Genomic DNA, 25,024 nt, shown 5'->3' with positions numbered 1-25,024 from the left:
TTGTGCAGGCCGGATTTTTCTTCAATTTAGCCGAAGTTATCGCCGTGCTAGTTCGCATTCAGTTCAACTATTCAAAGCATGGACCGGGACTTTTTTGGGCTCAGCTAGCAAACAGACACGACACATTTCTGATACTTGCACGCAACTTTCTAGACTACTCTTCACAAATCTCTGTCGCGAGAATAAAGAAATCATCTGTTCGAGCTTCGCAATTCCTGCGTCGCATTGTCCGAGCACACGAAATAATAAACAAATCCCAAAGCATGTCACTGCTTCAACCTCTCTCTGCTCCTTCGTCCGTCGTCGCTCTACCATCATCGGCAGCCAAAAACAATTCCCTCAAATTCTCTGCTCTCTTTACCGTCAAACCCACAAGTTTTTTCTCGCGTCAAGCACCCAAGAGATTAAAGTTCTCTCCTTTTCCGCTCCGGGTAGCTGCTCCTCCGACATCGCCGCCTCCGACCTCCGAGCCAGAGAAATCGACGGAGACACATGGAGATCAATTTGAAGAAGACGAACTCAGAGCTGAGGAGGAGCTTGGTGACGAGAGCTCGGCCTCCAAGTTCTCGTGGAGAGACCATTGGTACCCTGTTTCTTTGATCGAAGACTTGGACCCTCTCTTGCCCACCCCGTTTCAGCTTCTGGGTCGAGACCTCGTGCTCTGGTTTGATAAATCCAATAATCAGTGGGTCGCTTTTGATGACAAGTGCCCCCATCGCCTCGCTCCATTATCTGTAATTTTCTTGATCTTTCTTCTGAACTTAGTTAGGGGTGATATCATTATGTGGAAGCTGAGAAATTGAATTTCCGGTATTAGATTATAAGTGTGCTTCAGTTAAGAAATATGGTTAAGAAGATGCTAAAAGTTCTTCATTTCAGAGATTTCATCTCGGTATTCTTTTCAGCTGTCAGAGGGTGAACCGTGTGCTTTCTATCTGAAAATGAGAAAGTAAATGTTGTGGAATTAGAGATATAGTGGCCTTGGTTTTTGGATGCTTTGCTCTAGAATCCTTAAGAATTGCCTTTTGGTGGTCATATTTGTGATGGGTTGATCTGATTTTGCTTATAGGAAGGGCGGATTGACGAAGATGGGAATCTGCAGTGCTCATACCATGGGTGGTCCTTTGATGGTTGTGGGTCGTGTACACGGATTCCTCAGGCTGCTTCAGAAGGTCCTGAGGCACGCGCTGTTCGATCTCCGAGAGCATGTGCGACTAGGTTCCCCACGATGATTTCTCAGGGCCTCCTCTTTGTTTGGCCTGATGAAAATGGTTGGGAAAGAGCTAATGCCACCAAACCTCCAATGTAATCAATCTTTTCTGTGGATATTTCTTTTCCTATATGCGATATGCTTGTGAATTCGTTGATGTTGTGTCCGCTGCTTATTTAAACATTATGTAATTGAAATAGTAGTGCTCGGCAAAGGATCTTATGAGTTCTCTTGCAATGATAACATTCAGGTTGCCTGAGGATTTCGATAAGCCTGAATTCTCGACTGTAACAATTCAGCGTGATTTATTCTATGGCTATGATACACTCATGGAGAATGTTTCAGATCCCTCTCACATTGATTTTGCTCATCATAAGGTACAGTCCTCAATATGATATCTTCATTCTAGTCATTTGCTTCAACTGACGAGAAAAAGCACAGCAGTTCAGAATGCAATTCAGGTGATGGAGATCAAGCATCATGAGGTCAATTTGAAGCATAGTTTAGCACCATTGACCACTATATGACAGTCTTATTTGTCCCTGAATTAGCAATTTGACATCCGTTTCGGGGTTATTATACCAACTACCATTGTTAATCAGTGTGTTTTAAGATATGTCAACAATAAAAATCCTGCAATCTACCTGTTGTCCCATCATTTCTTTGACAAAAATTTTGCATTTAAGAAAGCAATAAACTGTAAAAGGCATAAGTGGACCGTAATCTACTATTGTCAAGACTAAAAGCTCTCTGCAGGCATCATCCTTGCTTGCCAATGCATTCTCTTCTAGGAAAAAGGTTTTCATCTTAGCTTACATTGAGAAGTCATGTGACAGGTCACAGGAAGGAGAGACAGAGCTAAACCTTTGTCGTTCAAAATGGAGTCTATTGGGCCTTGGGGTTTTGCTGGATCTAATGATGATAATCCAAGAATCAGTGCCAAGTTCGTGGCACCTTGTTATTATATAAATAAGTATGTCTCCATCTTATCTACCTTTGCTTCTTGCTGGACTTAATACCAGCTCACGCTTACTCTAAGAGGGAGACTCTGACGACCAATTTCTAGCTACTGTTTTGGACTTGAATAGGTTTTAGTGTCTGGGTCCCTGATAATGTGTGACATGAGACGAGTGATAGTTAATTTGTGTGTTAACTACTAATTTCACAAGAAGCGGGCTCTCTGTCGAAATACCAAAGCTTGTCTTTTAAATTCTCAACGTTTGCTCAATCCTTCCATCTGACAAGCAGTTGTTTTTTGAGATCCATTCTAGTTCTTGTTGTGGCTACTGGCGTTCCAGCCTCATTCCCGACATTATCTACTTTCTTGACAAATTGTTCAGCATCCCTTGACACTTTCTCTTTCCATTAGCTCAAATTTTGATTCTTTTTTCTCCAGAATAGAGATAGACACAAAACTTCCAATTGTTGGTGATCAAAATTGGGTTATATGGATCTGCTCCTTCAACGTACCGATGGCCCCTGGGAAGACTCGTTCAATCGTTTGCAGTGCTCGAAACTTCTTTCAGTTCACAATGCCAGGACCAGCTTGGTGGCAGGTGAGACCATTTATCTATTCCTTGGTGCTATCTTGTACTCAAGGGGTTCGCAGGAACTTCATTGCCCTTTTATTCTTTCCCTAAAGAGCTCAAAATAAGACCTCTAATTTATTCTGATTAAGTGGCTTGAACTCCAGGGCTTGTGATTCATGTAAGTGCCTGTTTGCGCTGCATAATGACCCTGGGGATATAGTCGAAAATATAGTGAAGAAGCGATAGATAACAGCATAGCTGACGAGGGTCGTTCGTTCCTGTGGTTATTTGCTAGGTGATCCCTAGGTGGCATGAGCACTGGACTTCAAACAAAGTGTACGATGGAGATATGATTGTCCTTCAGGGACAGGAGAAAGTATTCCTCTCGAAGTCGATGGATGGTCAGGAAGATGTAAACAAGCAATACACAAGCATCACATTTACCCCCACACAAGCCGATCGCTTTGTCCTGGCATTCCGCAACTGGCTAAGACGGCACGGGAACAGCCAACCTGACTGGTTCGGCTCGAGCAGTCGACAGCCTTTGCCATCCACCGTCTTGTCAAAACGTCAGGTGCAGTGCCTTGCAAATTAAACCATTTCATACATCTATCAATGCCGGGAAGCTTTGACAAGAATCAGTAGACCTTGAATGCAATAAAAAGTGCTTTTAATGGAACAATTGTGACACCTAAATATAAGCTTTGGGAGTTTCCAAAGGTACTCTCCTGATCCAATCTCGCTCTTTCTCTGTTTGCTCTGCAGATGCTTGACCGGTTGGAGCAACATACTCTCAAGTGCTCGTCATGTAGAAAAGCTTACGAAGCATTTCAGACGTGGCAAAAGCTTCTCATCGGCGCCACCATTTTCTTCTGCACAACAGCGGGCATACCATCAGACATGCAGTTGCGAATCATTCTTGCCGGGGTTGCCATTTTGTGCTCAGGAATGGCTTATGCCTTGCACGAGCTGCAGAAGAACTTCGTTTTCGTGGATTATGTGCATGCCGATATTGACTAGCGGTCTTATTCATCAATGAGATTTCTTCACATAGGCATAGATTTTGTATGTACCAAACTCTGTACCAACACAGACAGAAATCCAACTTGAACTTCGTTGACATAAAAATGGTTTCTTGTAAGTTCGTTTGCGTAAAGTTTGAATCTTTAAGCGATAGCTATTAACCCCATCAGCGGCTTATAAAGAATTCGTGATGTTGGATCTTTGATCATGAAAGGAAAAGGCGAAAATGAACCCAGAAATCCGGACTAGTTCTATTAAGCGCATCACAAAATGAAAGAAACTTCAAATTTGAACGTTCGGAACAAAGAACTAATAGCAAGAAAATTCAAGGTGAAAACAAAGACAAGTTTCCAACTTTGGCAATTGCAACGAAGATTCTATCTGATTTCGCTGGAGAGAAAAAATTCACAAAATCCAAAGAGAAAATGCACAGAGACGACCCCTAACCAAACTACCACCTACCATAGCCTTTACATCTCGCATCGAAACCCTAATCCACCTCCCACCACGCAAAGGAGGAAAACTCCCGATCTCCTCCCCCCACTGAAAAACCTAAGAGCTAGTGAATTTGGTGACGGCCTTGGTGCCCTCGGAGACAGCGTGCTTGGCCAGCTCGCCGGGCAGGACGAGACGTACGGCCGTCTGGATCTCCCGGGAGGTGATGGTCGGCTTCTTGTTGTAGCGGGCGAGTCGCGCGGCCTCCTGGGCGAGCTTCTCGAAGATGTCGTTGATGAAGCTGTTCATGATGCCCATAGCCTTGCTGGAGATGCCAATGTCCGGGTGGACCTGCTTGAGCACCTTGAAAATGTAGATCTTGTACGTCTCCACGCTCCTCTTCGCCCTCTTCTTCTTCTTGTCCGCCGACCCGGCCTCCTTCGGCAGCTTCTTCTCGGCCCGCGGCTTCTTCTCGGCGGGGGCCTTCTCGGCCTTCTTGTCGTCGGCCGGCTTCTTCTCGGCTGGCTTCTTCTCAGCCTTCGGCGCCATCGCTAATCCCACTAGAGAGAAACTGACAGAGAAAGAGAGAAACTTTGAGCACGCGACTGGGAGAGAAATTCGTTCCGAGATGAAGACGACGAGGAGAGGTTTTCTTTATATATAGGGCCAGCGGATTGATCCGATTGGTCACTTTGGTGAGTGGCGGATTGATAACCTGGACGGTCTGGATTTGTTAGAGTGGAGGGAATGGGCGGTGGCGATTGTTTCGATGGTTTATCGTGGGCTTTTTGTTTCGCGGAATTGATGGTTTCCGTCTTTGACAGCTTTTGAATTTTATTTAATTCGATTTTCCCCTTTTCATCTCTTTCGTCGTTTTGGCGGCAGCGCAAGCCGCGAAAATTTTTTAAAGTGGCTGTGAAAAACAAGGAGTGAAGGTCCAGTAACATGCTGCCACGTGGAGCAGACCCGAGGGTCTCGCTGCTGTGGGCCTGGGACGGGTGCTGTTTTGGGCCTGGAATTCCCCATCTTCTGTTCTAAAACTCGATCCAAAAAATTTGCCCTTTTCTCTCTCCCAAAATTTAAAATCCAGAAGAAATCTAACTTTATAACCTTAGATAACAAATCTACAAGACAACATATGCAATCTATATGTTGGAAAAATACAAATGTCTTGCATTTGAAAAATTAACATGAAAAAAGTAAAGTCATGCTAATAAACACTGTATTTGTCCCACACATGATTGTGAAATAAATTAGGGGTATCGCTAGTTTCTCAAGTGTAGAATCAATACATAGTCGGATTGAAAAAAGCTTCGCAAATAGGACAAATTCACACGTGACATGTACATGATTCGTCCCGGTGTTGAAAGACCGAGCTATAACGATATTTTGGACACTTATTAAACATGCATAAGAAAATTTTCGGTTTTCCAAAACGTTAGTTGTATACATGATACGAGAGAAAGCCTAATATTGAGACTTGTAAACTTCTCTTCATTGGTTGCTTAACATTGTTAGACGAGTGCTATGGGACATCATGAGGGGGCACTGATTGATCGTGCAATTGCTTATATAGAGAGTTGGGAGTAGTCTTAAGCATATGTAAAAAGGATCTTATACACAAGCACCCCTAAAACATGAGTCAACTAAAAGTAAATGTATGACACTTTCATGACGTGTGCGTAGAGACGCTCCTTAACATGTTCCTTGTTAAAACTTAAAAATGAATTGCAAAAACATCGATCTCGACAATTTTTTTTTTATTATAATACCTTAGTTTGTAACTAGTCCGCAACCTCGTATTTATTGGGGTGTGGTTTATGTTAGGAATCGCATACCGATTCTAGAAAAATAATCCTAGTAAACAATCCACACCGACGGAATATAATAATAAAAAGAACATAATCAGAAGAACACACTAGAGAATTTGTTATCGAAATTCACCCAAACTTGATCTACGTTTTCGCGCAGAGGTACCGTGCGAATCCACTAGTCTTCGAGAAAAGTAGGAATACAATTGATGATCTTCTCACAAGATCGGGACAAAAAAGAAATTGAGGACACTCAAGAATGTCGCCACGGCCTCTCTTTTTCTTTTTCTCTCTATTCGCTACTTTGCACTTCTCTCTCTCTCTCTCTCTCTCTCTCTCTCTCTCTCTCTCTCTCTCTCTCTCTCATGACGGTTACCACCTTTTTACATCACTAATATAATAGGTATAGTTTTTAAACTATGAGCAACAAAAGGACAAAAGATAAAAAAAGCCCCTAATGAAATATTTTGGCTTCACACGATAACAATCTCCTACTTGAAGACAAATATATCCGATACACCAAGCAACTTTACATTCATCCTCTTCAAAAAACTAGTAACTGGAATTTGTGCATCTACAATACTCCTCATCAATTAACATGGAGTAATGCCAATAGTAGTAGTACATAAAGTATGCTTCTCTCTGTATACTACCTTGATAAACATGTCGGCTGGATTCTTTGAGTCATCAATCTTCCGTAGCTTTAACTCGTTATCTCTCAATGCTGACTTGATGAAGTGATAATGCTTCTTGATAAGTCTAATCCTTGAGTGATAAGCTACATTCTTTGCTAAGTGCACTACACTTTGACTATCACCCCACAGTGTGCTCACCGGCTGCTTTTGTTGTAGCCCATCCAGGTAATTTTGTAACCACACGATTTCCTTAAAGGTTTCCGTGATAGCTACGTACTCTACTTTTATCGTCGATAGAGCCACTATTTTCTGTAGTTGAGATGCCCAACTCAATGTTGTACCCGTAACTATAAATACATATCCAGTGGTACTTTTATCACTATCTCGATCACCCGAGTGATGAGCATCCACATACTCTGCAATTTTAGAGGTGTACCTCTATAACGAGGAGAAAAATTTGATGTACCTACTAGATATTTCAATATCCATTTTATTGCGTGCCAATGCTCTTTGCCCAGGTTCTGCAAATATCGACTCACAACTCCCACTGCCTGTTCAATGTCCGATCTCGTGCTCACCATGGCATACATAAAACTTCCCACTGTTGATGCGTATGGAACTACTGTCATCTCATCTTTCAAAGCTTGAGTACTTGGACATATATCCTTGGCAAGTTTGAAGTGACTCGCTAGAGGAGTCGCAACCAGCTTTGCTTTATCCATATTGAATCTCTCCAATACCTTGTTCACATAGTCTTTCTGCGATAATCATAATTTCTTTTTTTTCCTGTCCTTGATGACTTTCATGCCTAAAATTTTCTTGGCCTCCCCTAAGTCTTTCATAGCAAACCGCGATGCTAACATCTTCTTTACTTCTGCGATTCTCTTCATATTAGAACTAGCAACTAGCATGTCATCAACATATAAAGAGAGATCTACAATATCATCATCACTATACTTTCAAAAATAAACACAATGATCGGCCTCACAGTGTGCAAATCCTTTTTCTTCCTTAAAACCATCAAATTTTAAGTACTATTGTCGCGGGGCTTGCTTTAAACCATACAAGTTTTTCTTCAAGCAACACACCATGTGTTCTTTACCTTTGACCTCAAGACCTTTATGTTGCGTCATGTATAACTCCTTATCTAGATCACCATGCAAAAATGTTGTTTTTATATCTAACTATTCGAGATGAAGATCCTCCACTGCAACTATACTTAACAAAACTCTGATCGATGTCATCTTCACTGCTGGTGAAAATATCTCGGAGTAGTCAATCCCTTCTTTTTGAGAAAAACCCTTTACTACAAGTCTCGCCTTGTATATGATACTACCATCATCTTTATTTTTCATCTTGTACACCCATTTGTTTAACAAAGTATTTTTACTAGTGGGTAAATTGGTCAACTTTCAAGTTTTGTTATGAAGTAAGTAACAAGCTCATCTCGTCTTTCATAGCATGTTCTTACTGCATGTGAGATGCGTCTTTCTTTGCCTCATCATAAGTCTCCGGCTCTCCCGAATCTGTATATAAGACATGGCTCAGAACAATATTAGCTGATGGATCGAAAATTACCTTTGGCTTTCTCATGCGTGTAGATCTCCTCAAAATAGACACTTAAGGGTCGTTAGTATGTTCTGCATCACCGCATTCCTTTTGAACTACCTGCTCATTGATAATATGTTCATCTTGAATCTCCCCTTTAGGTGGACTCTCATTTGCTAGAATCATCTTCACAGGAATTGTGTCCTACTCAACATATTCTGGTTCTATTACCGTCTCATGCTCAGTCCGATGACCTTTATACATCTTTTCTTCATGAAACACCACATTATGACTGCGAATGACTTTGTTATTCTCATAATCCCAAAGCCTATATATATATTTTGGGTAAAGTGAATCGTAACTATATCTCTATTTTTTTTATTTTTTATTTTGGTAATCGAGGATCCGCTAGGCCCCCTTTCGCTTACGCGATTCGGGGTCCCAAGGCCCTACAGTGCGCGATGCGTAACTATATCTCTATTCATCATTGCTACATCCAATAAAGACGCACTTTCGGGACTTAGTATCAAGTTTCTTCCTGTCCTCTTTGTCAACCAAAGCATATGCAATACAACAAAAAACTTTTAGATATGAATAGTTGACCTTTTTACTTGACCACTGCCCTTGCGGTATTCCTCTATCCAAAGCACTAGATGAACTCCTATTAATCAACTATACAACTGCATCAACGGTAGCAGCCCAAAGTGTAGTGGGAGACCCACGTGTAGTTTCATGTGTTTTGCACACTTCAAAATAGTCATGTTCATCCTTTCCGCTACATCGTTCTCTTGAGGAGTTCTAGGAATAGTCCTCAACCACTATATCCCTTCCCGACTCAAATATTTTGCAAATTCATTGCTTGTGTATTCACCACCATTATCAGACTTCAGAGTTTTAATCTGATAACTTGTCTCTTTTTCTATCATAGTCTTCCATATTTTGAAAATCCCGAATACTTCTGATTTTTCTCTATGAGCATAGATCCAAGTTTTTCTTGTCGCATCATCAATGAGAGTGACAGAGTACCTTTTACCACCATAAGAGAGTTCTTGAGCTGGTCCCATACGTCAGCATGGATCAACTCTAACTTTTGGCCTTTATTCCGTCTCCCATTCAATTGAAAACTAACCGCTTTTTGTTTTCCATTAATGCAACTCTTATATAAATCTAACTCAACTTTCCGCAAACCTGGAAGTGATTTTCTTGAGTGTAACTGCTTTACACCCTTTTCACCAAGATGTCACAAACGAAAATGCCAAAGAATAGACAAATTACATGTAGCCATTGTAGTTACAATCATATCATTGACATTGTCTCCTTGGAGAAGGTAAAGTATACCCGTACGCTTTCTTTTTGCTACTACTCTTGCCCCTAATGTTAGACGTGGCCGGTTCCTAGGCCCAATGGTTATTTTTCCCCGGGCCTCCTCCCTTTTTTTTTTTTTTAAAAATCTGATCGGAACCGGAACCGGCCCTTGAGAGCCGGTTCCCGGCCGGTCAAAGGGCCGGTTCCGGGCCTCGGTTCATTTTGGCCATGTCTACCCGATGTTATCTTCCACTCTTCGCATCCAAAAGTTATTACCATGCCTTATTGGTCAAGTTTACTAGTTGAAATCAGATTTTTCTTCAACTCGGGAATACGTCCGGTTTCACGCAAAATTAGACGTTCTCTATTTGAGATGTTCACAATGACAGTTCCTTTTTCTACAATCGGACACATGTGGCCGTTTCCCACAACCACTTGTCCAAAATCTCCAATAGCATAATCAACAGATATATCTCTATGCGAGGTACAATGAAAAGAAGCACCGGAGCCAAGAAATCACTTATCTGTTGTTAAGTCAACCTTGTAGATAAACATAAGTTCTCTAGTAAAGGTTCATTGCTTACCACATTAGCTCCTTGATTCTCATCTCGTTGCTTCTTTTTGAAGACTTCACATTGAAATCTACGGTATCCCGTCTAGTAACAAAATCAGCACTCATTTTTTGCAACCTCTCTCTTCCCCCTTGATTGTGGCCTACCACGCATGCTGAATTTTTCTATGCTTTTACTTCTCCCACGGTTCTCCACTGCTAATGCCGTCGAAGACATAGATGCTAAAAATTTATCTCCACTCGAGACTTTTTTTCGCATCTCTTCATCCATGATACTGCTCATAACATTATCCAGAGTCAAATCATCCTTCATAATGCTAGAAATTCCCTCCACTGCGGTGTTATAGCTTTTCGAAATAAAAAATAATAAAGCTCGTAACTTCATATCCAGATTTATGCAAGCGGATTCTGATTGACCAGTAACCCGCGTGGAACTGTTAATATACTCTGCATCAGAACTTCTGTCAGATAATTTCATATTAACCAACTTCTTTAGCAAAAATATCTGATTTGATGCGAACGGTTTCTCATAGATATTCGTTAGAATATCCATGGCTTCTTTTGCAGTCTTCACTTTCGCGATGTGATACCTTGTCTTTTTCGTTAGCCCTAGACGAATCGTGCCTAACGCCTTTCGATCAAAAATTTTCCATCCCGATTCTGTTGTCAGATCCACTTCCACGAGTTCGGGTTTCCAACCCTAAAGTGGTGCATAGAGATCTTTTTGATAAAGATAATCCTCTATTTGGAGTTTCCACTATCTGAAATCATGCCCATCAAATTTATTGATTCTAATTTTATCTTCCGCCATATTGTTTACTTTCAATCAAACGTCATCGAAAAACCTCAATGTTCTCGATTAGCTAACCTAGGCTCGATACCAGCTTATTAGGAATCGCACATCGATTTCAAAAAATAATCCTAGCAAACAATCCACACCGACAAAATATAATAATAAAAAGAACATAATCAGAAGAACACACCCGAGAATTTGTTACCGAAATTCATCCAAACTTGGGCTACATCTTCTTGCAAAGGCACTATGCGAATCCACTAGTCTTCGAGAAAAGTCGGAATACAATTGATGATCTTCTCACAAGATCGGGGCAAAAAAAAATAAAAATTGAGAACATTTAAGGATGCCGTCACGGCCTCTCTTTTTCTTTTTCTCTCAATTCGTTACTATGCGCTTCTCTCTCTCTCTCTCTTTACTCTTGTGATGGCTAGGTATAGCTTTTAACCTAAGAACAAAAATGGAAAAAAGACAAAAAAGCTCTTAATGAAATATTTTGGCTTTACACGCCAACAATATTTGATGGGAGCGAGCAGCAGAAGCTCGATACTTTCGTTCGGGGAGACCAATAAGAGGGAGCCTAAGTCCAAACCCGTTAACATATTCAATCAAACCTGCCTTCACTCAAAAGCTTAAGCTAATGAGTTATGGGCCAACATGGGTATATTAACTGCTCTACACCACTTCGATTCTCCGATGTAGGATTTCTTTAACACAACTTACTCACACGTGCATCCCGACAGTTCATATTCCCATCGACAAGAAAGCATAAAAGGCTTTTATAGTTTGAGCCAGTATTTTATTAGTTGTTTGGGCTTGGCCCCATGAATAACTATAAGTGTATATATATAGTCTCATTCTTTTTGTAATTGAGAGTTCTAACAGAGAGATGGAATGTGCTAATTATAGTGGAATTTTCTGTTGAATGTAGCCCTAGTTTAAAGACGAATTAAGATAAAATCTTGTGTCTCGATTTCTCTTTTTTGCCTTTACTTTTTACTTCGTTGTGTTTGTGCGTCCAATCTTAATAGTATTTGCTAAATCAAAGAATGAGTCGTTCTTATACAAAAGCAACTATGCTTCCGGACGTAAATGGTAAGAACGCATCTAATTCTTCTTCATCTTCCTAGAATAAGAAACACTCACATATTTCGCAATCAAGTAAACCTTCTTGAGCAAATGCCATCACTAGTTCATCGCCGCCACCGTCGTGGTTGCACGACATCGATCGCATTGGGCTCCAAAAAAAGAAAAAGAAAAAGAAAAAGGGGACCATCTGTTCAGTAAACTTCTGAAATTTCAAGCCTTCCATGTCATGGACAATTTAATTTGAGAATTGATGAACGAACAGATTTGATTGGACTACCAGAGCAAACATTAGAAGCCATCGGACTAACCTGAATTTGTACATAATGTTAGCCATCCGCCTACTAATCGCAGTATGGCACACTCTCGCTTTAACTTTTGAGCCTCGTGTTGAAGCTGCGAAATATATGAGGCTCACGTGAGACTCACCAGATCTAACTACTCGGGTCACTCAGCCCATTGCACACCAAGCCTGGGTAAATTTCTAATCGACATCCTATGCGGGTGCATTTACACCATTCGTCGGCAATGAATTGACCTTGCTCGTGTGATTCTCGAGCAGGTCCGCTAAATTGCGACGGCGGAATACGGTTCACTTTCAAGAAACACGTGAACAGAAACTATAGCGCCACTGCACGAGGATGGAGACCGTGCTGTTGCCAAAAGTTACAACCCACTGTCTGGATGAACAACATCAATATGCAAATATGATTCGCTTTCCAATGAAAAACTAAAATTTGACTGATTGTGCATATCTACTATCTGTTCTTCTACATCAATACTGCTGGTTCAAAGCATCCATGGTTATTACAGCACAAAATCCTAGGATTCCATCGAACCTGGAGCGACCTTGGCTACAGTCGGATCAGATTCACCAGTTCACAAGAATATATACACGTTCCGTGAACGTATCGCAAGACAGCAAAGCATGTCGGATCAGCCCATGCAAGCGAAACTCTTCCCACTAGGATACTTCACCCCCTAAAACATAGCAATGTCAAATATGGCAAGACCAGCTATCAGTTGGAACTCTGTATAGCTGATGCACCAGACAGCAGTATGTACACAAGCTAGAGAAAGAAGCTGTAAAAAGAAAAGAAGGAAAAGCTAAGTTGATTATCATCAAGAACACGTGCAGATTACCTATCGTCTATCGTCATCGTCGGTGTCACGGCCGAATGGCCCTCCGCTTTCCCCGGCTTCGTCAAGTTGATCAAGGGCGAGTGCCCCACGAACAAGGCGACGTGACCCATCAGCTTGTCTTTCCTAGAGAAGGTAGTGCCGCACGAGCATTGCCACTTCAGATCCCCGCAGTGCTTCTCGTGAGTCCTCAGATCGGACAGCACGGAGAACTGCTTCCGGTTGCACCTCTTGCACACGTACATCTTCGGGCAGTGGCTCCGCTTGTAGTGGTTCTTGACGCAGATCATCGACTTGAGCGGCTGGAACTTGGCATGCTTCTGGTTCCACCGGCAACCCTGGTGCGGGCACGAGTACTTCCTCGGCGTTTTTGTCAGACACTCCTTGTCATCGGCGGCACCACTCGAGCTGCTGTTCCCGCTGCTGTTCTTTAAAGGGTTGCTAAGAGCAGAGCTGGTCTTGTACTCGTCGCCGTGAGCCCTCATGTGCATCCTCAGGTTCGCGTCCCGCTTGAACCCTTTCCCGCAGATTTGGCAGTAGTGAGTGTACTTGGCCAAAAGCTCCGAGGCATCGACCTCGATGATGTCGAAATTGCCACTGCCGCTCTTCAGAGAAGTCCCTCGCGACGAGCCTTCGTTATGACCGCGTTGACCGACGCACGGTCGAGGCAGTTCTTGATCCCTCCGGTTTTGACCAACCCTGGAACTATTGTTACTATTGCTGTTACCGCTATTGTGATTTCCCACAGCAGGCGAGCTGACGTAGCTATTATCAGTGAACCAGTCAAAGGTTTGATCAGAAGCATAAATACCGGTGGGCTGAGAGTGGTGATGGGACAATAGCCCTCCGTGGTGGTCGACGGGTTTGACTCGGTGTTGCTGCTGCTGCTGCTGAATCAGTTCTTGATGGGCGGTCGCGTTGTCTGCCGAAGAAGCGGAGGCGTTGCTCATCTGTTGGCAAGCGTACATCATGGAAGAGGCGGCGACGATGAGCTCTTGGATTGTAGTGACCATGCTCGCCATGGCCATCGAGGCCGTGGCAGCCGATTGGCCGGCAATCTGCGGGGGAGACACGAGGACGGAGATGAGGGACTGGACTTGGTGGACCTTCTCTTTGAGGAGCGAGAGGCTGTAAAGGAGAGAGTTGGAGTGCGCATCCGCAGCCGAGGTCGACGCAGCAGCCGGGTTGTTGTCGTCGTCCATGGAGGAGTTGGCCACGACGCCAATGTCCTCGTGGTGGCCGGCGGCCGCGCCGTACATCTGAAGCCCTTGAGCCGCCGCGCTGGGGAAGCAAGAACTCGCGCCCGGCGGCGGAAGAGGAATCATCTCTCTCTCTCTCTCGTTACTCTCCTTTTGTGGATCTTTCTTTCTTTCTTCGACACAGAAAGGATTGCTGTTGAACGAGATTGTTTATATATGAAGGTGGGGATCCTAATCCTTTTCCTCTGATGCAACAAGAACGAAATTGTGTATAATAGTGTCGAGAGGGAGAGAGTCAACTTCGAAAGGGCGTTTGCAACAACCCCAGATAGAACCTGCCTCAAGTGTTACCAATCTTGCATCGGGACAAGCCCTCTTTCTTAATCCTTGCTTTCGTTTTTCGTGGTATACTAAACAACGTGATTAAAGTTCTTCGATCGAGAGAGAGAGAGAGAGGGAGGGGTTGGCATGTGTTTTTCAAATAGCCAACAAAACACCCAATGGCAATGGGGCTTCTTCCCATGACTCTTGCCTTTCTTAGTAATTTTTCCTTCTTCTTTTTTCTTACACGTAGCGAAGTTTTTGAAGATCTCTTCAAGATTTCAAAAGAGCAGGAGGAAAGAGGGAGGGGGTCACTTCACTTTCTGGCGTCAACGTTTGCCGTGATTTGAATATTTCAACTGGGCATGCGCCAATGAGAATGACTATCCGTGGGGACCCTAGCTTGTCTAATAGCTATAGCTTAAACCTAAACCCTATAGCCTATGTATGATTTACAATCTGCTTGTTGTCCAGGAAAAGGTGACGATCACCGAGGCCTAAAAAATTGAGCACAGAACTTTGTCATGGGCCAGACGGTTTCTTGAACGATGAGCTGCGATGCCTGATGAGCTAAGAATACCAAACTAGCCTTCCATTGATAAATCGTTCTTAAGCACGGTTTGGCGAATCATATCCACACACACCGAATCTACCATGCTCCATTTAATCAGGCATCTAGTCTCTCGAGTGAGACATACAAATCACTTCGTTACAATAACTGATTTCAACCTGTTATGAACTCATTAAAAGAGTGGCCTCGGCACTTGACCGGTTTGCTCATAAGAGGTCGACCACGCTTTTAAAGATCCTCTAAGTTTGTATTCGTTCAACTCCAAGATTCCTAGCACAAACACCCCGACGTCACTTCCACAAATCAGATGTATTATCCATTCCGATGCACAAAACTCCACTCTTTAGTTCACAAGAAATCGAACCTTGACACGACGAATCACGATGATGTGCATGCAAGAAAGTTTTTAGACATCACAGTGGAGCTCATCAATCATATGATGCAACTCACACTAATTACTTCGATGTATCTATTTTTGTTGCTAGGCAGCAGAAGGTGGGGAGATTATCAAAAGAGAGCACAAATCCGAACCCGTCAACATATCCAGATGAACTCACATTCACCGAAAAATTTAAGTCACCAATTTCAATTCTTCGATGTGAGACATTTTTTAACATAACTCATGCATGCATCTCAATAATCTTTCCCTCACGCGTAAACACAATATTAGGTATGCCTCTCCTGAATTCAGGTTTTTTCTGCATCAATGTGTCTAAACTTGAATATTTATTTTGTTGTCTTGTGAGGACTGCAACAATAACAATGCCCACACCATAGCGAGGTCCTCCTTCATCTTCGATCTTTTTCTTCGGACCCAGCCATGAAGGCTGCCATTGGGATCAGGTTGCTTTATCAAAACACCCACCTTAACCCCATGTTTCTTTCACCAAACCGAACCATAAAGGTTGCTCAGAAACGGCATCGGTCATGAGATTCCTTACTTGAGATTTCACAAAAAAATCAATATAGATGGGAAGATTGCGAAGATGGAGTTTAAATCCAAGCACGTCAATATATCCAATTGGGCCAACCTTCATTCAAAAGTTTAAGCCAATGAGTTATGAACCAATTAGGATATATTAATTACTATTCTTCGTTGCGGGACTCATTCTAACACAACTCGCACATGCATTTTAACAAATAGAAGAAAAAATCATTCATGAGGCCATAGTCCCTAAAAAGGGGTATCCCAACATGCTAATGAGAACTTTTGTGAGTCGAACCGACGACTATAATAAGTAAATGAGAGTGTTTGCCACCGTGCCATCGCCTCGGGGCGAACTTTCGGTCATCGCTCCGATGAAGGAATGTGAGAACAATCATGTATAGTTCAAAAGTAATGATTCTCGTATCGGCTAACTACTCGTTTCATTGATGATCGAGATAGAACGACTCCGCGCCGTATCTTTATGTGAAAGAAACCCTTCACTACATAGCCCTGCGACTCGCGTACCATCTGAGTAATCCGAAATCGGATTAAGTACTCTTCGTCTTCTCTTACAAATTTGACTTTGAAGAGGAGCTGTGCACAAAGCAAATTAAGACTTCAAGAGGATCATGTCGTGCTCCCTGGCTCGTGCATGCGCGCAGGCCTGAAGCTGTGTACCTACTAACCAAGCTGATTAATTAAGAAATGGAAGTCGGATATTGTGGTCACGCTCCGCTATTGACAGTGCAATCATGCCATTATTTCAATCCATGAAGTTGGTTTGCTACCAAGTTCTTAATAACATCACAGTCGAACAATAAATATATTAATGGCTGTCAACTTGGGAGGATTGGATATGGAGCGACGAGCTCGAAGTTTCCTTAACTGCACCTTAATTGATAAATTAATCCTTCTGGTCAACTCAAAACGGAGGGGAAGGTTGCAGGTATACCTGGCGTGCATGGCAACACTCCTCTCGAAAAATCAACTTCTAGCTACTTCTAAAGAGAAGTAATTTTTATTTTATTTTTTTAAGTGGCTCCAAAACTACTTCCGGAACGAAAAAATGCTCTAAAAGTAGAAAAATAAAGTTGTGCGATCAAAATGAATTTATGCTCCGAAAGCAGTTCCGAAATAGAAATTCTACTCTATAAGTATTGTCGTTTGCGCCCTAAGAAATTAAATCTCAGTTTCTTCTTCTTTTGTTTTTTTGTTTTTTTAAGACTTTATCTTTCGTTCTTACTTCTGTTGATGACGAGCTTCCCTTTCTTTTCTTTCATGGAGAACACACATTGTGTGTGGGGTCCAATTGCTTGAAGTGTTCTCCTTGGCGTAGGGCCATAAAGCTTGTTGACCAATTGAGTTTGAAGAGAAAGGAGTAATTAAAATGTTGGTTGCTAGCTGTATATTGCTTTTTCTTTACGTGGGACTAGGACTAGGTAAACGGTCTTATTTATCGTTACGTGTCAAGGAAGGTCGAATACGTATAGTCCTCTTGTCTTGGGTCCAAAGAATACGAATTAGTTTCCCACTCTGATATATATCAATAATTGTCTGTGTAAGCATTAAGAAAATCATGGGCGAAATAGAATAGTCTAACAATGTTTTTTTTTTCTAGTAGCTTGTTGGTAATTTAGCAACATTTTAGTGGAAATTACCAACTTTTTCATAGTTTGAAAATCACCCGTTTATTTTACTACCTTGCCAACTTTTGTTCACATAACTCTCTAAGGCTTCGCATTTATTGACTCCAACATGAAATTTACCAACCTAACATAATGGTGGTTTATCAACTTTTGTTAGATTAAATTACCACCTATAATTATTTTGGGTTTCCAATTTCATTCGTGTGACTTACCAATATTTATTTATTTTTAATTTAACAGCTAATCTATTGAGTTATCAACTTTTATTGGTCTGATTAGCAACCCCTTACACTTACTAACTCATTCATAGGACTACAAACCTAAATTAGCATGGATCATTAACTTTTCTCCCAATATTACCGCTTAGATTTGGGTTAACAACTCTAATTTGTGTTACTTATCGATGTTATTTTTTCTTTAATTTTCAACATTTCTTATCATTTACAACAATTTTTGTTTGCATTTTTAGGCACCCGTTAAATTTTACTGAACTCTGTTTAGAAATTATCAATTCTTAACCATAGTGACTAATTGAATTTTCTTCGATTAAGTTATCCACTATTTTTCTGTTACAACTTTCATATATATTAGTTAACAAGTGCATTTTTCTCTAAATTACAAACTTTTATCGGCTTTTACCAACTTTTTTTTACCTTTTTTTAATTATGGCTTAAATTTTTCGACTAATATTTGAAATTACCAACCTTTATTGTAGTTGGCTTGCTAACTATTTTTTGGGACTAAGTTACTTAATAGAATATTTAATTAACTGAAAAATCCAAATAAACGTTGACAGCTGACTTGAATGAGAAATTGTAACCCAAATAACTCAAGTTCAATTGGAACAAGATCGATAAATTACTTAATTTAAAAGTTAGTGATTTCATATAAGAATGAAAGGTAAATAAAGATTGGTAACAGATAAAACAGATTATTTCAAAAATCAGAGAGTAAGTAATTTTTTTTAAACACGCTGGTAACTTTAACAGTGAAAAGATGGAAATCATTCTAGTTGAAATTATTAATTTTTTTGAAGAGATGGCAATGTTAAAAAGTTGACCAGCTAGTCGAAGTGGTAACTCGATAGAAAAAAAGTTGGTAAATGTGGGGAAAAAAAATAAATAAACATAGGTAAGCAGCTCACATGAGAGTTGGTAATTCAGAAATAATTGGTAACTTTATTGGAGGCAAGTAGGTAAGTCAAAAAATAAGAAACAATCGATAAATCTGCGGACTGGTAAGAAAATTGAATCAAATGTTAATAATGCAAAACCAGTTTCTTACTTACTGAGAAAACAGTTGACAATCACTCTTAACATAATTAGACAATTTCTTAAAAAGTAAGTAAATTTAAAAGGTTGTGAGCAAGGCAAATAAAAAGCGGTAACTCAATAGAAAAGTTGATAAATTCAGAAGAAAACAAATAATTGCTAGTATGCTACTCAAATAAGAGTTGCTAATCCAACATTAATCTATACTTTGGTCAAAGAAAATACTGGTAAGTCGCTCAAATAAAGATTGGCAACTCATATAGTAACTAATAAATTTAAGGTGTTAGCGAAAAAAAGGTAATAAATGTTTGTACAAGATAAGAGAACCGGATTGCAAATTGATTAAAGAAAAGCTGATTGCTTGCCAACTTCCAAAAATAGTCGGTAAATTTAACTAATGAATAAGCAAGGCAATAAAAGTTCGTATAAGTTGGCAAATTAGTAGTTGGTAACTTAAAGGGAGAAAAGCTAGTGAGTCGCATAGTAAATGTTGGTGAAATTCATGCAGTTGGTAAATTTGAGGAATTTGTGTTGAAGACAAATAAAACTTTATGAACTGCTACAATTAAATAAACTAAAAAAATGAACAAACATTAGTAAATAATTCAAATAAGAATTAATAACTCAGAATTAGTTGCTAATTTAAGCGGAAAAAAAAGGGGTTGTGGCTAAATATAGGCTAGAGCTTGTGGCCTCGTGTGCACGTACCTCTGTAAGCTCAAAGCTCGCACCCATGGGCCATGGCGAGGTTTGTCATTTAACAAGAAAAGACTAATGAAGCGTTCCGCTTTTTAAATTCATTTCAAGTGACTAAAAGTTTGTGGCCTCGAAAATTTCAATACTCATACCTGATAAATGTTGAGATCCACGCATGAGTTGTGTTAGAAAAATCTCACATCGGATAATTAGTGTGGTGTACAACGGTTAATCTATCATAGTAAGCTCATAACTCATTAGCTTAAGATTTTAAGCGAAAGTGAATCAAACTGGATATATTAACATGGTTAGACTTGGGCTCCCTCATAGTGATCTCTCCGAGTGAATTGTTGTGCTTTTGCTAAACACTCCCAAACAAATTGGTAGTTGATTAGCGGGATTGCCGCACACTCCCAAACAAATTGGTATTTGATTAGCGGGGGTTCCAAATCTGCTCCGCTATTTGGTAGATGAAGTTGGGCGTAATTTCAAGGTGATGGGTATTGTAGGCCCGCCAACTTTGTATCTTGATGCAAAAGCAAAATGATATACGGATTGAGGGAAGCGACCGCCTAACAATAACTACATGGAATCATGACATATGCGACTCGCCGTTGGGTTTCGCCAAGTCCAACCAATTTAAATGGCAAAATAGGTCGGCTCGAGCGAAAATCTCCCCCTTGAGCTTAGCACGCCTAGTTCATATCGATCTTTGCATAAACAATCCAATTATATTTTAGTTATGGGTGGAAAGAATTTAAGGCTCAATACTATGTTCAACCTACCCAAACCTTTTGACCCTCGCAAACAAAACAAAAAAATAAAAATAAAAGAAAAAAGAAAACTTATCCGAACCTGTTTCATTGACTAGCCTACTAATAATTTGCTAGAATGATACGGAATTTCATTAGGCTCGTTATCACGATCAATTTGTGCTTACAAAATGAAATGCTTATTTTTAGTGTCTAATTTTTTTTATATATATTTATTAACGATTCTCCTTTTGAACATTTCATAAAGTATAAGTATTGGTTATGACATTTAACAAAACTTATAATCCAGAACACAAAATCGATATAAAGTTTCAAACAAGGGCAAGATGTGGGATGTGAAATTTAGCAGAAGGACCAAATTGAAAATACAGAATATACACAAAATCGTATAAAGCCTCTCGTATACTCTCCTCTCTCTCTCTCGGTTCGTCGTCGGAGAAAAGGATAAGATCACATTGCCACGAGCATTAAGTGGAGTCATCAGCTGCGAAAGAGGGCGATCGGTTCTCGAGGATTTTTACGTCGGAAAATGACGTCACCAGCGGCGGCGCTCTCGTGGAGTTCCTCTTCGCGGCTCTACAGTTTCGGCGGTTGCTCGAACGAGGCCTCTGAGTCGTCCGACAAGAGGTCGTTGGCCATGGTTGTCGTTGCGCAGAAGAAGGCCAACAAAACTCGCAAGGTAGCCCAATCGGTCGTGCTTGTCAATTCGTTTGGTTGCTGAGGAAATTTGGGAAAAGAACTGAAAAACACGGGGAGCTTTAGCCTTTGCCTTTGGTACTTTGTATGAGCATTTGCCTGCGGAAGCGTACATAGTGCGAAATTGAGCCGTGTCCGATTACTTTTCCTTTTTTTTTTTAATTTATAAAAGGCGTTTCATTTTCAGATTCTTTGACCTGGAAGGGCAAAATGTTTGAAGAGCTGAAATGGGTTTGAATGGCTGATGGTTTTTTTTCCATTCAATTCAAGCAGATAATACTGAAGGAGGACATGGAGGACCTGGGGAAGAAAGGTCAGCTTCTGGATGTGAAGGCTGGGTTCTACAGGAACTATCTTCTTCCCATGGGGAAGGCCCAGATTGTCACTCCCTTGTTGCTCAAGTAATGCGCACAGCCCGACCATTTCAATTTGGTCTTCTGTTTCTTACGAGTAGATTTGGTTCTAAATATGTTTGCCCGAAGGTGTTGGAGCTGTTGTGACTGGTTATTTTTTGGATACATCGCATAGAAAATTTGTCATGTCGTGTGAAGAGCTACTTTCATCTGGAGAGAAAGGCATTAGATTTAGCTCCTTGTTGATATAAATTTTTGATGTGATTGGAAAGCATTTATGACCTTGGGGAGTATGTTGATTCCCCTGCTGACGTGGTAATCTAGTCCCGCAAAGGTTTTGGGTGTGCTTTCATGCTGACTCTCAAGCTCTTGGGATTTGAGGTTTCATGAGAGTCAAAGTTTTAGATGAAATGTCTCTTGAAGTTTCTGTGTAGGTGACAATTGTACATAGCATGTTATTCTGCTCGAGGGATGCAAAGTGCAAAGTAGTCATTTCTTTGGAATCTGTTATTATGAAGCTCGAGATTCATAATCTTTTTGTGATCGGTTGTTTGCTCAGAAAAATATGTTCTCTGAAGATCAGGATTCTAATTTATGAGGCCTGATGCGGGTGAAAATAAGCTGTAATAATGTGAAATAGTTTAAGGGAAGCAAGTTTCTTTATGCTATTATTAAGAACTTCCCAATCCAAGAAGGCTTGGCCCCTTTTGGGTCAAATGCTTAATGTTGGGCTCTTTGGAGCTTCGAAATGATTCATTTTGATTCTACTAATACTTGGGAAACGTAACAAAAGAAGTCTTGTAATCAGGTTCAGTTATCGTGGCTGCTATTTTATTGAATAAATTAAAGGTAAATCGTCCGAACTTCTACTTATTTGTAGGGAATAACTGTGTCACTGTCATATCATACAGGGAGATGAGAATGGAAGAAGAAAGAATTGAAGCTGAGAAGAAGAGGGTAATTGACTTTTTTTTTGGCTTCATTCGCATGCTTAAGATATTTGAAGATCATTAAATTTTCTTTATGCATCTAGGGCTGATTAGCCCTAGATGTACCTACTCTGGATACAATTTACCCATATGATTCTCATATTTAATATATAGAATTTGACTTCCTAATATTCTCAAAGTTTCTTTCATACAATGTTCATTTTGTCAAGAAGAGCAGGGCCATGAGCTTGGTTCCTCCTTTGCTTCTAACTGCTGTCTCTATCAGGTTCATATTCTTATTGTTAACAGTGACCCTTCATTTTGTTTAGGTAAAAGAAGAAGCGCAGCAACTTGCTTTAATGTTTGAAACTGTTGGAGCATTCAAGGTGAAGCGAAAAGGTGGAAAAGGAAAACAAATTTTTGGAAGGTAAGTTGTATCAAGTTGACATCAAACCTTTCTTTTATGTATTGTCTTTGGATGTCTAATAGTCGACCTTCTCTGCAGCGTGACTGCTCAAGATCTCGTAGATATTATAAAGGCGCAGCTCCAGAGGTACTGATTTTGTGGCTTTCTTGGCAGATGTCTACATGCCCACCATGATTTTAGATATGCTAAAAAGACTTGTCTGCGTACTCTTTTCCTCAGCAACCGTTTTTCAATATTTTTGGGTTATAAACCACACAACCGCAACTCTTCATGTGTGGGAATAACTCTCCTTACAGGTTTGTGTGTTTGTCACGAGAGAATTTTGAGACTTAATGTCATGGCTTGAATATTGAAACAGAATACCCTAGCCCAATGACTTTGGCTCACTTAAAAGTTTTCCACCATCACACATTAAAAACATGTAGGCTTGTATATTTGAGGCTTTCTTAGTTATTCAAGTTGTGGTTCCTTTTTCAAAATGAAATGGCCTTGATCTTACTTCTCTCTATGGGAATTTTGCTTTATTGGCCTGTTAAAAGTCGGACATAGTTCTGAATTGTGGCTCTGAGCTTGCATTATGTCGTAGCTTTGTTTGAAAGGACTTCTAATGTTGGACCATCAAGTGAACATTTTAATTAAAAGATTGTTGAGAGGAGCAATCTTCTGGTGAGTGTAGGTGGGTGTATTTCCCTAGTTGCTTCAGTTTATTTTGTTGTTCTTTGCAGGGAAGTGGACAAACGAATTGTTGTTCTTCCAGAAATCCGGGAAACGGGAGAATATATCGCAGAGCTGAAGCTTCATCCGGAAGTGACCGCTCGAGTGAGGTTGAACGTGTTTGCCAACTGAGTATAAGAACCCTGTTGAACCATTTTGAGTAATCAACTTCTAGATGCAATTCGCCCTGACACATGGTATGCAAGACATATCTAATGATTTTAGAGCAGCGGTGATTTTTTGCTTAGCTATATAAGAATAATTCTCGAGCGAAATTGTCGGAGAAGAAAACGTGTTGTACAATAACCTTTCTACTGAAGTTATTTTTTGTTAGTTTATCAAGGCTAAGCCATACTCTTGTTGTAAAATACATTTGTCTTGTTGGTACTTCTGAGTTATCGGTCCATTTTATTGAGGCTAAAATAGACAATGGAATCAAGAGGTCTCTAAAAACCTTTACCATCTTCTAAAGGTAAAAAAAGACGTGATAAGATTTACTTTCGAATACATGACCATAACACCGGTGAGATCCGGGTCATCTGAAGCAGTGTTAGCTTTATTTGCTGACAAAATGTGTTCTTTTCCTGTGAGCAACTGTGTTTAATCACGTGAAAATCAGAATGCTTTCTTTCCCTCTTTTGGGTTTCATTAATTTTTTTTGGCCTAACTTGCCATAAACTATTGTGGTCTTTGAGAAAGATGCTAGAGAGAATTACCATGCTAGTGTGTCTAGTGAATCATGGATTGAGGGCTCTGAAAGGTTAGTTGCTACTATAAAATCTACAACTTTCCTGGTGTCTGAGAAGTTCATACTGATTGGTTTGATGCTGGTATACAGATTAGTTTCTTTGTTGCACCCATTTGTTCAGACCATAGTTGCTAATCCCCTGGGACATATCCATCAATTAACACAGGGAAAACAATGCTCCCGATGACATGACCGGCGGAACGAGTGTCCTTTTAAGAAGCTGTTGTGGTCGTCACTTGAGTACTATTTGGCCGGCTGTCGTGCTGCTGATACACATGTTTGCTTATTTGTGGTGTCTGCAGGTGCAACTCGTGGAGTTAAAACAGAAGATCATATCCGTTCGCAGCAGCCCCATGCTCTTCATTTCTCCTTGCATCGTCTCATCAATGTGTTTGGTAGATTTTGTTAGCTGTGGATTGAGATGGGTGGTTGTTTCCACCTCTCACCCTTATATCGGATGCTTTGGCGCTCCTCATTTTCACTTGGGGTTTCTCCTCGCCGAATCATGTGCTTCAGCCAAAAAAACCCTTCTGCAAGAACTCCAAGCAAAGGCTAATTCGCCCTTCCGGATCCCGGTGGCTGTTTGAGAAAAAAAGTCTGAATGATTACCGCCTCCGTCTCTTCTCAGGCGCATCAGCCATTCCAAGCTATCTCGTAATCGATCTC

The 25,024-nt window shown here is 40.7% G+C and overlaps 4 protein-coding genes across 7 annotated transcripts; 2 read left to right on the top strand and 2 right to left on the bottom strand.

Annotated features, from left to right (window-relative positions):
- The first annotated feature begins 127 nt into the window (after positions 1 to 127).
- Positions 128 to 3,880, top strand: LOC115734411 (pheophorbide a oxygenase, chloroplastic). Its single transcript, XM_030665177.2, has 7 exons — positions 128 to 734; positions 1,070 to 1,305; positions 1,461 to 1,587; positions 2,047 to 2,183; positions 2,607 to 2,766; positions 3,035 to 3,313; positions 3,505 to 3,880. The coding sequence occupies exons 1-7, from the start codon at positions 264 to 266 to the stop codon at positions 3,757 to 3,759; spliced, it is 1,665 nt and encodes a 554-aa protein (XP_030521037.1). The 5' UTR covers positions 128 to 263; the 3' UTR covers positions 3,760 to 3,880.
- Positions 3,881 to 4,086: 206 nt separating this feature from the next.
- On the bottom strand, positions 4,087 to 21,247 carry LOC115734416 (histone H2B-like). 2 transcript variants are annotated; one of them, XM_048280115.1, is made up of 2 exons: positions 21,242 to 21,247; positions 4,087 to 4,788 (listed from the first exon to the last, which is right to left on the bottom strand). In XM_048280115.1, exon 2 carries the CDS (start codon positions 4,744 to 4,746, stop codon positions 4,315 to 4,317), a length of 432 nt encoding a protein of 143 aa, XP_048136072.1. In that variant the 5' UTR covers positions 4,747 to 4,788; positions 21,242 to 21,247; the 3' UTR covers positions 4,087 to 4,314. The 2 variants fall into 2 exon arrangements, with proteins under 2 accessions (XP_048136072.1, XP_030521046.1); XM_030665186.2 differs by lacking the exon at positions 21,242 to 21,247 and adding an exon at positions 5,020 to 5,024.
- On the bottom strand, positions 12,658 to 14,508 carry LOC115734412 (protein SENSITIVE TO PROTON RHIZOTOXICITY 2). The gene is made up of 2 exons (XM_030665178.2): positions 13,090 to 14,508; positions 12,658 to 12,927 (listed from the first exon to the last, which is right to left on the bottom strand). Exons 1-2 carry the CDS (start codon positions 14,409 to 14,411, stop codon positions 12,921 to 12,923), a joined length of 1,329 nt encoding a protein of 442 aa, XP_030521038.1. The 5' UTR covers positions 14,412 to 14,508; the 3' UTR covers positions 12,658 to 12,920.
- LOC115734415 (50S ribosomal protein L9, chloroplastic) lies at positions 20,885 to 24,836 on the top strand. Of its 3 annotated transcripts, none has more exons than XR_004014650.2 (7): positions 20,885 to 21,170; positions 21,461 to 21,588; positions 22,452 to 22,497; positions 22,799 to 22,896; positions 22,975 to 23,022; positions 23,622 to 23,807; positions 24,661 to 24,836. XR_004014650.2 is itself a non-coding variant. In XM_030665185.2 (6 exons), exons 1-6 carry the CDS (start codon positions 21,021 to 21,023, stop codon positions 23,740 to 23,742), a joined length of 591 nt encoding a protein of 196 aa, XP_030521045.1. In that variant the 5' UTR covers positions 20,885 to 21,020; the 3' UTR covers positions 23,743 to 23,959. The 3 variants fall into 3 exon arrangements, 1 of the variants encoding a protein (XP_030521045.1); XR_004014651.2 differs by having other exon boundaries at positions 24,525 to 24,668; XM_030665185.2 differs by lacking the exon at positions 24,661 to 24,836 and having other exon boundaries at positions 23,622 to 23,959.
- Positions 24,837 to 25,024: the final 188 nt, after the last annotated feature.

The sequence above is a fragment of the Rhodamnia argentea genome, chromosome 6 (genome assembly GCF_020921035.1).
Source record: "Rhodamnia argentea isolate NSW1041297 chromosome 6, ASM2092103v1, whole genome shotgun sequence".
NCBI lineage: Eukaryota > Viridiplantae > Streptophyta > Magnoliopsida > Myrtales > Myrtaceae > Rhodamnia > Rhodamnia argentea.
Note: the sequence above shows the minus strand (reverse complement) of the source record. Positions and strands in the feature narration are given on the sequence as shown.